Raw genomic sequence first — 12470 nt, 5'->3', positions numbered from 1 at the left:
AGGGGGAGCTATGAAGCGATGATATCCAAAGCAGGGGTTGCTAAGGACAGGATGTGGGTTTACTTACTTTATCTCGCACAAGTGAACTTTTGCCATTCTCTCCTATGGGGAAAACTAAAATGTTAGAGATGGAGATGGCACTGCAATGACAGGTAAACCTTCCCCCACACTTGACTCTAGGCTGCCTGGGTCACAGACACAGATTCTACAGGAGTGTCATCTTCTTCTTCTTTGGCGATCACTCATAGCCGAGTAAGATCGTCTTCCATGAACACGGTCTTAACAGTGAGTCAGTAAATGACTGTGGAGGCCAATTCTGGATCCACATGTTCCTCCTCAGTGGGGACATAGGTTTCAGGGCAGGAGTTGATCAGTGAGCTGGTTCCATAAACCATCATGGCAAACTATGGGTTATGGCTTATCATAAACAAAAAAGATGTTCCAGTTTTGCTCTGCCCTGGGAGCAACAATCAATGAAACTTGTGGTTTGCTTCTTGCCAAAAAAATCATGAGCGGAAGGTAAGGTTGATTCTTAAGTTTACTACTTACGGTTTATTTGGAGAAAAACCACAAGCCCCAGGCAGGGTGGAATAAAAGTGGAGTGGTTCAGAAGCACACACTGTTATGCTGCTTGCTCATGGCAACTCATAAAATTCATCTTATCATAATGTGTATGCATTACATACAGAGGAGCAATACTCTTCCTACCTTCCCCACATAACACTTCCTGCTGTAAAGAACTTCTCTCTCTCTCTCTCTCTCTCTCTCTCTCTCTCTCTCTCACACACACACACACACACACACACACACACACACAGAGGCATTTTGCTTGAGTTAAATAATTGCTTACCCTCTCACCTTCAGGTGACAGCATTGCTAAAATATCATTGGTAAGAACCTTTTCTTCTCCTTCGGCTGGAGCCATATAGGCAAATTCTAGTTTAGCGATTGAATCAAAGCACTTCCTTAAGTGAGGCTGAACAGCTTGAGGATTGCGAGTCTGAGCCAAAATCTCCAAGAGCTCATCATTGGATAAAAAGTAAAATCTGTTTGAAGATAATTTTGAAAGTGTTAAAAATGCAACTATTTTTTCAGAAGTATTTTCATCTGCTAAATTTCAAAATATATTCTACACTGAAGTTGTGAGGATAATTTGAGGCAGCAGACTTAATTTGTCTTAAAGCAATTTCATTGATTTCTGTAAAACATGCTTTTCTATATATGTATTTTTAAAATCCTGTGGATTAAGTAATTAAGTTGTGCACTATTTCAACAAGAATGGTAACAAAACAGTCATGGGCAGGGAATAAAGGTAAAGGTAAAGGTACCCCTGCCCGTATGGGCCAGTCTTGCCAGACTCTAGGGTTGTGCGCCCATCTCACTCAAGAGGCCGGGGGCCAGCGCTGTCCGGAGACACTTCCGGGTCACGTGGCCAGCGTGACATCTCTGCTCTGGCGAGCCAGAGCCGCACACGGAAACGCCGTTTACCTTCCCGCTGGTAAGCGGTCCCTATTTATCTACTTGCACCCGGGGGTGCTTTCGAACTGCTAGGTTGGCAGGCGCTGGGATCGAACAACGGGAGCGCACCCCGCCGCGGGGATTCGAACCACCAACCTTTCGATTGGCAAGCCCTAGGCGCTGAGGCTTTTACTCACAGCACCACCCGCGTCCCTCTGGGCAGGGAATAAGTAGGACTAAAACCAAGAGGAGCATGATGAGGAAGTAGAAGACTTGAAACTATAAAACAGACAAACAACAGAAGAATAAAGGCGGTTTCAAAAAATAAATATAGGAACTTAAGAAAAGCTTGAGGCAAAAAGGATCACAAAGGATCTTCCTTGCCCACTACAGACATGAACAGTGAAATAGCACAAACCCAAACCTGAGTAGGAGGAGACAGGAGATAAGAAATGCATTCAGGTGATCTGCTCTAGGTGAAGACAGGAAGTGCTTCAAGGGAAGTGAAAGCCAACCACTTCCTTTGAAGCTACAAAGCTCCTTCCTTCAAGAGGCGCCAAACCCACCTGGACACACACAACTTCCAAGAGAGAACTTGCATTATTCCCTGGTTTAAATCAAGGGTGGGGAATATGTGGCCCTTTAGATGTTGCTGGACTTCAACTCCCATCAGCCCTAGCCAGGATGGCCTATGGTGGGAACTGGAGTTCAGAAACATCTGAAGAGCCACAGGTTCACCACCCGTGGTTTAAATCAAAAAGCTACAAATAAGATCCATCCAAAGTTCCATGTAACACTTCCATGTAAGTCTATGGGATTCAAATGTGCTTAATTCTCATGGGATTTCACCTCTGAGATTATACTGAATAAAGATTTATGCAACATCCAACATTCCCTTTTCTCTCTTCCTCCCTGTAGCAGCCTCTCCCCACCCCATAAAAATCTGCTCCAGGGAGTCCCCTAGCCCTGAGTGTTGCTTCATGGGTAGGAGAGGAAGGGAAGGTCTTATTGTGGTAGCAGAAGTCCATTGGACATTGCAATTGGCTATCACCCAGAGTGCAGATGGTTTAATTATATTCTGATTGATTCTTAACTAACCTGGGAAAGATTACTCTCTTAGATTCCAAATAAGCTTCCAGGCACTTCTGAATTTGATCAAGAAGTGCATTGTTATTCTGGAAGGACTCTAAAAGGCCTGTATCAAAGAAACAATAATTAATAAAATTGCACAGTGAAAATGGAATGTGTAACAAACCTAACAAGGAGTAGACAGTAGGAAGGAATAAAAAACAACTGCTCAAGGCCAAGGCAGGAAACAGATGGGGGGGGTGGGTTTCTAATGGACAAAGATCTGTGTTTCTGTCTTTAGGTAAAAGAGGAAGATTTGGCATACATCACCACCTCTGCAGAAACAATAATTTAATAAGCTTGCACAGTGAAAATAGTGTGTGTGTGTGTGTGTGTGTGTGTGTGTGTTTATTGGGATGAAAAAAGGAAAAGATGGTTTGTAATATACAGAAAAGCTTCCAACTTTATATACTGTCTTTGAAATCCAGCTGTTTAAGCTACAAAGGCACAAGTGTCGGAACAGCTGGAAAACAAGCCAAACCGTCCGTGGAGAAACAAGCCATGGTTTGTTGGACAGTCTGTGGGACAACTTGTGGTTAACTCATGGTTTGTTAAACAAACCATGGCTTAGTGCTATGTGCGAACCAGGCCAAAAAGTCAGAAGAAAGTTGCATATACGTGAAGAAGGCAAAATAGCAGGAATAAAATAAACCCTGGAAATAGATCCTACATTAAGCATCACTCAAATGAAATGCGAATACAGAGGGACAACCTGAGAAGTGTTTGTGTATCTGTGTGTGTGTTTGTATGGGCCTCAGGCACTTCAGCACATGGCTTTTAAAATCATACTACACGCTTAAGTTACAGTAGGTGTGATTTGCATTTTCCGGCTTTACATAACATTGTTTTGTTATAATCAAGCATAATAAAAAATTTAGATCTATTAATACCTGGCTGAGTAGCTGCTCGGAGGGCATTAGGCAGACGATTAACTTTTCTCATAATTTCTTTCCATGACTTGTCCACCTGCAGGAACATCTTTGCTTCTGCAGGCAGCTGCCTTTGAATATCAGGAGCACTGAAAATGCTTTCCAGATAGAGCCAGTTCCTCTGGCATGTCAGCCATTCTTCCTACATCGCACAGGGGGTAGTGGATCAGGGCAATAATGACAATTACAAGAATGTCAAGGTGTCGTTCTCTGGAGCACATTTCTATCCTGTTCCATTCTGGTATCCTTTTTGAAGGCTGCAATATGCTATATTGATGTTTTTAGAGAAGTATATTCAACTATTTGGTTATTTGATTGTTGTTAGCCGCCCTGAGCCCAGCTTCGGCTGGGGAGGGCGGGATATAAATAAAATTTATTATTATTATTATTATTATTCATCATTCCTCCAACAGCATACAACTAATTTGTAGAAGCAAAAAAAAATCTGAATACCATATTTATAAGTAAAATTGGGATGATTCTCCCCACCCCACCCCCTGCAAACAATGCTGAGCTGCAGCTGCCACTTCAGTATCATCTCCAAATAGCACTTTCACACTTTTCTGTTAACTCTTCGCAGATTTAAATAATTCAGTGTATTTTGCAAACACTGTTGCTGTCCTACTTACATGCTTTTGCAGGCCATTACTGAAAAATCATAAAGAATCAATATTGCTTCTATAGATGGATATGAATTACATGATCATCAATAATCCTTCCTACCCAGGTATGTTACTATCACCAAGTTGATATTTAAACACTCTCTTGTCAAAGGTAAAGGGTAACTTCTAAGAAACAGTAACATATTCCAAGATTACTTTTCCTCTTTTATTGCTAACACTAAAGGCAATGAGCATGTTTTTAAAGAAGGTGACACTCACCAACGTCTGACTGAATAAAGAGAGTTGCTTTTGCCATTCATCAACTCGCGCCTTGAGAGGGCCTACGTATCGTGAAGATGCTATTGTTGCCACATTGATCATACTGTCATCTAGAATGACCTTGAAGGAAAACAATAAACAGAATTCTCAGTTTTGACAACTGAGTTCCCAGCAGTAAATGGCTAAATACAAGGTATGAAAATTGTTCTCTCAGTCTCACCAATTAAAATGTGTTCTCACCAATTAAAATTAGCCCAGACTAGTTTCCCAGCTAAAGTGTTAGTTGACTGATCTACTAGTTAAATCAATTAAAGCTGCAGCCCTAATCTTTTCAAAACCACAGGAAATTAACTCCTCCCCCTATAATCTCTTAGAAATGCCAGTCCATGGATAGACTTTCATATCTATATGGAGAACCACCAACTCCAGAAAAGATATGTTGGAGCTTCCCATTGTTGCAGACCAGAAACTAATAAAGTTTTTTTGCGATATTAAAATGTAACACTTAAGTAAAACACTTTCATACTTAAACAAAGTCTCTGCAACAGGTCTGTTAATGAAATCAAAACTTGAATCCCAATCATAATAGATGTGTACAATTGTAACAAAATAGTGATTTGTGTCAACATAGCTACAATCATGACATGCTTGTTTAGTGGGGCAAGTCCATTCTGTTACTTCTACTTGACATGGGAATATCAATATTAAAAATTTAATACCAGATTTTAGGCATGTAGTGTTGGACAGACATGGCAGAAATCAACTTCATGCTAGTCCAAATGCTTTGAACATGCACATAAAATTGTTCTGTTGTGCCATAGTGTGTTTGGCCAGAATAGCAATGCCAAAGTATGTTGCCCTGTATAGGGAAGTTTTTAATGCTTGATGTTTTATTATGCTTTTACAATTGGTTGGAAGCTGCCCAGTCAAATGGGTGGAGTAATACTAATACTGATGATGATGCCATAGGGACATGATTATCTTCCTATGTTGGCTCATGATGCCAGCCAGTGTTTAAAGCTGGAACGGAAGTTACTAAGCACAAACCATTTGATCATGGCAAATTTAAGCACTTGTAAGCCCAGGAATATCAACCAGAGAGCTAAGAACATGCTCATATCTGTCCCACTGATTTGAACAAGCCAAACTAGGTGTGATGAGGCTGCTGTAAATACTCCCCCCCCCCCATGTATATGCACTATTCACGTACAAAGCAGGCAGTAGAATGGCTCTATTTTAAAAATGGGAGTCTGTAGAGGAAGGGACTAAAACTCTTCCCTGCCTCGCACCAACACATTGCACTCTGTTGCTGGAAGCTTTGACAAAGCCTGCTTTACTTGTGAAAAACCGTACCATATCTTGTCATAAATTAAAATAAAAAAATTAAAAAACCTGCTGAAACACAAATATATGATTTTTAATAGTTTTGGGACCTTATGGGCACTACTCAAGAGAGTTCTGTAAAATTATGAGCTTTAAAACTGACAGCTTTAAAAGCAGTTCCTAACCTGAATGTCATCTGTGCCACCCAGGATAAAAACATCTTTTGAATCGCGATGAGGAAGAACAATGAATTCTGTCAATTTCCAAGAATCATCCACCTGGTTGGGAGGAAAGTCAGTTTATATTAGCATTGAAAATAAGTTTGATAAACTGAGTTAAACCAGCCGTTTACTCAGTTTATTTATTCAAACCAGTAAAACGGGGCATCCCAATACCCTGGTGTTTGCAACGTCTACTGAAAATCTGTTGTTCACATATTCTCTATACCAAGCAAAATTTATTCATTATTAACAGAACTGAAAGAAGCAAATGGCCTTTTTCTAATTAGCATAGAAGGTCGCCAGGTTGGGATCTGTTTCCCACTAGTGGTTGAAACAAGAAAAACAATTGTTAAGGTAACCCAGTTCCGTTTTCTGCTTTCATTGAAGCAAACTTGGTTTTCTTGGCTCTCCATCATTTCTTGTTCTCCTCAGGCCAGTGTGTTTTCTCTTTATGATTTGCCTGTACTTTGTGTGTGTTTTCTACTCTTTGCTTCAGTGCATTTTGCCTTACTTAGCCAACTTTTCACTTAGAGTTTATCTTAGCCCTTATCTGTTTTCCCTTTAACATTTCTCTTAGTTTTTTTTTTCTTTTCAAACATCATCCTGTCATTTTTTTGCCTGTTGTTTGTCTCGTTAATGTGATTATCTTGACACTTGGTGCCTCCTCTGTACTTCAAAACAACAACAAAACTGTCCCTTTTCCCTCTGTGTACGCTACCCCTCTGTTCTCCTGCTATCCCCTGTATTCCTCGCTACTTTAGCAGAGGCTACTCCATGTCAGCCAACCCAAGCTATTTATTCATGGGGAAAACACAACACTCCAGGTCCATCACAGCCTTGTCAGGCACAGGAGTTGCACCAGTCTCTGCAAATGGTGGCAATGGCCCAGAGAGTTCAGTAAGTGTGCTCTGAATCAAGGATTCAGTAAATGAAATAGACAATTTATTTACTTGTTGTCAGTCCAAGAGGGTGTGGTGAAGAAGAAGCGGAGGAGTTTGGATTTGATATCCCGCTTTATCACTACCCTAAGGAGTCTCAAAGCGGCTAACAATCTCCTTTCCCTTCCTCCCCCACAACAAACACTCTGTGAGGTGAGTGAGGCTGAGAGACTTCAAAGAAGTGTGACTAGCCCAAGGTCACCCAGCAGCTGCATGGGGAGGAGCGGGGACGCGAACCCGGTTCACCAGATTACGAGTCTACCACTCTTAACCACTACACCACACTGCATCTGATTAAAAAGTACCTTTCTGAGAATTGCCTCCAGGGAAGCTTCTCCTGAAGCTTGTCCAGAAACATCTTGAATCTCCTGAGAGTAGTCAAAAGCATTGATCTGAACGAGTCTCTCTAAGGTTAACGGGTTTTCCATATCTATCATCTGTGCGCCAACTATTTGTTCTATAATAGCCCAGTGTCTGGGTCTCAAACAAGGATTTCTAAGGTCTGTGATGGCAGGAACCTGAAAGAGTAAGGTGCACAGAATTTTAGTTTAACTTTTTCTTGTTAAAAATGCACAGATGATCAACAAACTGCCTATACTTTTAGGATAACACGTGTTGCACAAGTAGTCTCTGTGGCACTTCGTAATCTTTTTGCACTACTATATAAACCAATGATTTTTATAAGGAAACAAGAAGACTAGAGAAACAAAAAGGCCCCATCAGAGGATGGCTGAGTGATTCCAAAAACTCTAGTCTAATGAAATGGCCTGTGACCTTTTGGTCTTATTACACTATTCATTTTGACAACTCTTCCATTTTGTTTTAGGTTGCATGAAGGCCATGCCTTTAAGGTGCTTCGTAAATAGTCATAATGATGTTACAAGTAAGATGCAATCTGAAATGTGGCATCCTTAACAAAACTGCATATTTTCTCCCTTGAAATACACCTGGAAGTCAACTTCAGGTGGCCAGTTGTACCTTTTCTTTCATTCTCTCCACTTTCTCCTTAAGCAGCGGCACAACATTATTAGGTGGCAAGCCCTTTTCCAGCTGATTGACAAATTTGGCATACTTGGAAACTTGAGAATTCAGGTTTTCTGGATCCAAGCTATCGAATTTAGCCTGTGGGAAGAGCAACATAAAGGGTTGCTTAGTCTATGAGGAAAACTCAGTTTGTTCATTATAAGATATTTCTTCCAGAATAAAGGGAGTTAAATCAATACCATGCATTATAGGCACAAAAAAGCTAAGTTCCTACATATACTTAGTCAGAAGTAAACTTGACTCTATTCAGTGGTACTTATTACCAACTGAAGGTGTGTAAACTTTGCAGCTTTAGAGAACAACTCTTTTGAGATATTATAAGCCTTCTTGACTATTATATATTCTGCTCTCTCAGGCCTACTATAGTGCACCACACAGATCCATCATGTGGCCCTGACCTCACTGCTCCCCAGCAACATCAGTGTCGGGAGAGCAGTTCTGCCTCATTTGTAAATAATTACTGCCTTTTACTTACTCAACACTTAAATAGCCATCTCCCTACAAAACCCCCAAAATCTTTTTAAAAACAATATTCATAATTGTAGTGCAGGTTCTTTATACTTGATCATCTCAAGAGCAATGCATGCAATTTACCTCCATCCACTCGTCTTCAAGTACTGACCATTCAGACAGAGAATCCCATAACAGTTGTTTCAATTTCAGCTCTGCACAAACTTCCTCCAAAGCATCAAATCTTGTCATTTCCACCTTAGAGTGAACGGTAGGGTGTAAATAACAATAACAATAATAATAGAAAATAGCCTAATTCTGTATATTATAAGACGACTATCATATCTTTGAAGAAAACAGCCTAGATATAGCCCTAGACATAGATATAAACATAGATATAACTATAGATATAGACAGATAGGGCTCATTCTCTCCCCACACCCATTTCAACCTCACAACAGACATGGAATTGGAAACCAATTCACCTTGAAATTCTTCTGATAGGATTTATACGTAAATGCACGTTTCTGTAGCTCATCAAGAATAGTTTGCAGCTCTGCTAGAACTTGTTTCACTCTTTCCTGGTCTGTAGCTATATCCAAAATCTGAGGATCCTATTAAAAATCAAGAAGTTGCTTTACCATTTAGCTTTCATAAAAGTTTAAATAGAAGCGCTGCATGTCAAACTATTACAGTTAAATCCAGTAGAGCATATGATCTCTAACATGCAATGCTATGCATATGCGATGAGTTCCTTTTACCCTTTCTAATCCCTACTGCAACATTTCTCTATATTAACTGCTCCTTTAATACATAGGCAAACAGTTGCTTAACTAAGCTAATAGTGGAGGGCTTGTCCAATACCTCAATAACTGTTCACAATTTGAAAATACACCCTCTGTTCAAATTTATTAGTTATGTTGGGGCTGTGAATATTTTCCTTTCATTCTCTGCACACCACAAGTCCATAAAATAGAATTTCAAATTATGCCAAAACCCATTACAGCACTTACTCTATAATCCAGAGAACTTTGTGGAGTTAATTTATGGCTAATGAGCTTTGAAAATATTTATTCAGTCATTCGATTTATATACCACCCTTTATCCCAGGGCAGTGAACAACATTAAAAACATAATTTGCGTGGCATAGTAATAAAACCACAATACACAGAATACAGAATACAGAATAATAAAATGATCATAATAACAGTTCCCCCATAGATTATTTAATGGCCAAAGTCCTGGTTAAAGAGGAATGTTTTTGCCAAGTGCCTAAGGACATGTAATGATGGCGCCAGGTGAGTTCCTCTGGACAGAGCAATCCACAGATGGGAAGCCACCACAGAAAAGGCCTGCTCCCATGTTGTCACCCTCCGAACCTCTTGGGGAGGGGGGGCGTAGAGAAAATACAGGTATAAAATAGAGAACACACAGTTATAAAGAGTCAATACAATGCACAGAACATAACTGTGACTGAGTGAAGTATAGATGTTGCTTGTGACATCTTCAATATTAAGAAATAAATACTGTATGGAGTGATGGGTATACTGAACACTGATCACAAAACAAAACATCAGTTCATTGAGAATGGGGACAGTGCGAAACATGCCTAGTCCAGGCAAGAGGAGAATCCATCAGGGAGAAGGGAAATATCCCTCCATTGCAATGCATGAGTCGTTGGAGGTTTGTGTAATACACCATTGTTGGTTATAAATGTTATAAACCTTGGCGTTCTTGTTGACCCCTGACACACCTAAAACTGTCTTATACCAAGTCCATTGGTCCAACAAACCCACTGCTGACTACTTTGGCTGGAACTGGTTTTCCCAATTCCTAGGCAGAGGTCTTTTCCCAGCTTATCTGACAGTTCCTTTTATTTGGAGGTGCTAACGACTGAACCTGGGGCTTCTGCAATCGAAGCATGTGGCCTGCTACTCAGCTGGGGATCTTGTGTACTGTACTTTCAGTGCACAGTGCTGTAGAATGTTCGTAGTGGCAAATCACTAGTAAACAATACCAGAAACCCATAATGGCAATTCTATAGGATATAAACATGAAAAAAAATTATTGTTTCTATACCTGAGCAAGGTGTTTGACTTCTTTAACTTCTAAATTTAGTTCCTGAACATCTAGGTCTAGGAGCTGACAGAACCTAGCAATGTTGGCATCTCTTTCACCCACAGATTTGTCAATTGCATTTCGGACAGCAACGATGGATGGTTTCAGACTCGAAAACAAAGCAAGATCTTCAGGAGGAGTTGGCACTGCATATAGTTCGATAAGCTGATACATCTTTGTTACGACTTTTGAGTCAACTTCAAGTGTTTCAATCTGAGGGGGGAAATCAGTTAATTCTTTTGAAAATGTGCTTCCACAGAAAATCTTCACTATCGGCGCTAATATTCTACATTGCCACAAAATGTTACATTAAAAGCAAGAGGAAAAACTGGCACAAAAGTCAACTCCGGGTTCTTTTAAATAGTATGTAAAGGTAAAGGTGCCCCTGCCCATACGGGCCAGTCATGACAGACTCTGGGGTTGCGTGCTCATCTTGCTTAAGAGGCCGGGAGCCAGCGCTGTCCGAAGACACTTCCGGGTCACGTGGCCAGCGTGACGAAGCTGCTCTGGCGAGCCAGCACCAGTGCAGCACACAGAAATGCTGTTTACCTTCCCGCTATAAAGCGGTACCTATTTATCTACTTGCACTTAAGGGTGCTTTCGAACTGCTAGGTGGGCAGGAGCTGGGACCAAACGACGGGAGCTCACCCCGCCGCGGGGATTTGAACCGTCAACCATGCGATTGGCAAGTCCTAGGCACTGAGGTTTTACCCACAGAGCCACCCGCACCCCAGGTATACAGTTAAGTAATTTTTCCTACCATCTGTACAAAAGTCAGGTCCCAACCTTCTGTGACATTCAAGTATGACCAAAGACTGGAATCCAGAACAGGTGTATGCAAAAGAGAGGAAAGGGCTATGCTGACAGCAACAGGGATGATTTGAATTGGCTAGAGCTGCCAAATATGTCAAGTAGGTTATGTTTCCACCATAATGGTGCTCTCCCATATAACTAAATATTAGCCTTTCCCCCTGAAAGCAGGGACCTGCCTGAAACTTGTGACCTGGACCTACACATTGCATCCAGCAGGTATCTATGCAATAATAAAAGCCTTATGGTGAGCACTTTGCTAGTTCTTTATACTAGTAAGTTTCTAATACCACTGCTATTTGTAGGGCAGGAGGGACTCATCATGACCTGCAATAATCATACATATTGGGGAAATACACAGTCTCAAATTAAACGCAATGTCTTGTGCAGCATTCTTATTTCTTAAAGGAAATTGAATGAAGCACTGGGCTCTCACTTAAACTATCTACATAGCTAGCTAGGTAGATGAGTCCAGAAGAAAGCAAAGCACAATTCTTTTCCGCTGTTGTGATAATTATTTTCCAAAATGGCAAATGCTACCTAGTAGAACTATGGTAAACTAACCCGATCTTGTATTTCATCAAGGAACGTCAAGCTAAAGACATATTCTGTTGTTGTAGATGGATAAAACTCCAGTTTAAATTTAGCATCATTTGCCTCAACAAGAATGGCAGTAACTTTTTTCTTTGCAATTACAGGAAGCATTCCATTGATAACCTGGAATAAAAAAAAATAATGACAATTTCAGCAGAGAATGAAAGTTTCATCAGGGCAATGATGTCTAACTCACAAGAATCAGTTTCTTAGTCAAGACTTCGCACCTTGCAATACATCCATTATTTTAATTTTTTTTAAATTTACATCAGGGATGTACCACTTAATATATTAAAAATGTCTGTAAGTGGTGTACAGAAAACTGAAGCAATTAACAGCCCGCTTAAACAAAAATATTACAAAATACAGTTATGTATAAAAATGTTACATTTGCGGCGCTCATCTTGCTTTAAAGGCCAAGGAAGCCAGCGTTTGTCTGCTTCTGCAGAGAAGTTTTTCCAGGTCATGTGGCCAGCATAACTAAGCTGCTTCTGGCGAAACCAGAGCAGTGCACGGAAATGCTGTTTACCTTCCTGCTGGAGCGGTACATATTTATCTACTTGTATTGCGTGCTTT

At 40.5% G+C, this 12470-nt stretch overlaps 1 protein-coding gene across 1 annotated transcript in view; it reads right to left on the bottom strand.

Moving 5' to 3' along the window:
* Positions 1-12470, bottom strand: part of DNAH6 (dynein axonemal heavy chain 6) — a 123620-nt gene that overhangs the window by 90470 nt on the left and 20680 nt on the right. The window contains exons 14-24 of the mRNA XM_028711618.2: positions 11865-12017; positions 10452-10703; positions 8858-8986; positions 8517-8630; positions 7857-8000; positions 7184-7396; positions 5905-5997; positions 4397-4516; positions 3477-3657; positions 2557-2653; positions 851-1046 (exon numbers count right to left, since the gene is read on the bottom strand). Coding sequence (XP_028567451.2) covers positions 851-1046; positions 2557-2653; positions 3477-3657; positions 4397-4516; positions 5905-5997; positions 7184-7396; positions 7857-8000; positions 8517-8630; positions 8858-8986; positions 10452-10703; positions 11865-12017 — 1692 coding nt within the window. The remainder of the gene's footprint in view (positions 1-850; positions 1047-2556; positions 2654-3476; positions 3658-4396; positions 4517-5904; positions 5998-7183; positions 7397-7856; positions 8001-8516; positions 8631-8857; positions 8987-10451; positions 10704-11864; positions 12018-12470) is intronic.

This window comes from Podarcis muralis, chromosome 17 (genome assembly GCF_964188315.1).
Source record: "Podarcis muralis chromosome 17, rPodMur119.hap1.1, whole genome shotgun sequence".
NCBI classification, from domain to species: Eukaryota; Metazoa; Chordata; class Lepidosauria; order Squamata; family Lacertidae; genus Podarcis; species Podarcis muralis.
The sequence above is the reverse complement of the archived record's forward strand: the minus strand, read 5'-3'. Positions and strand labels throughout refer to the sequence as shown.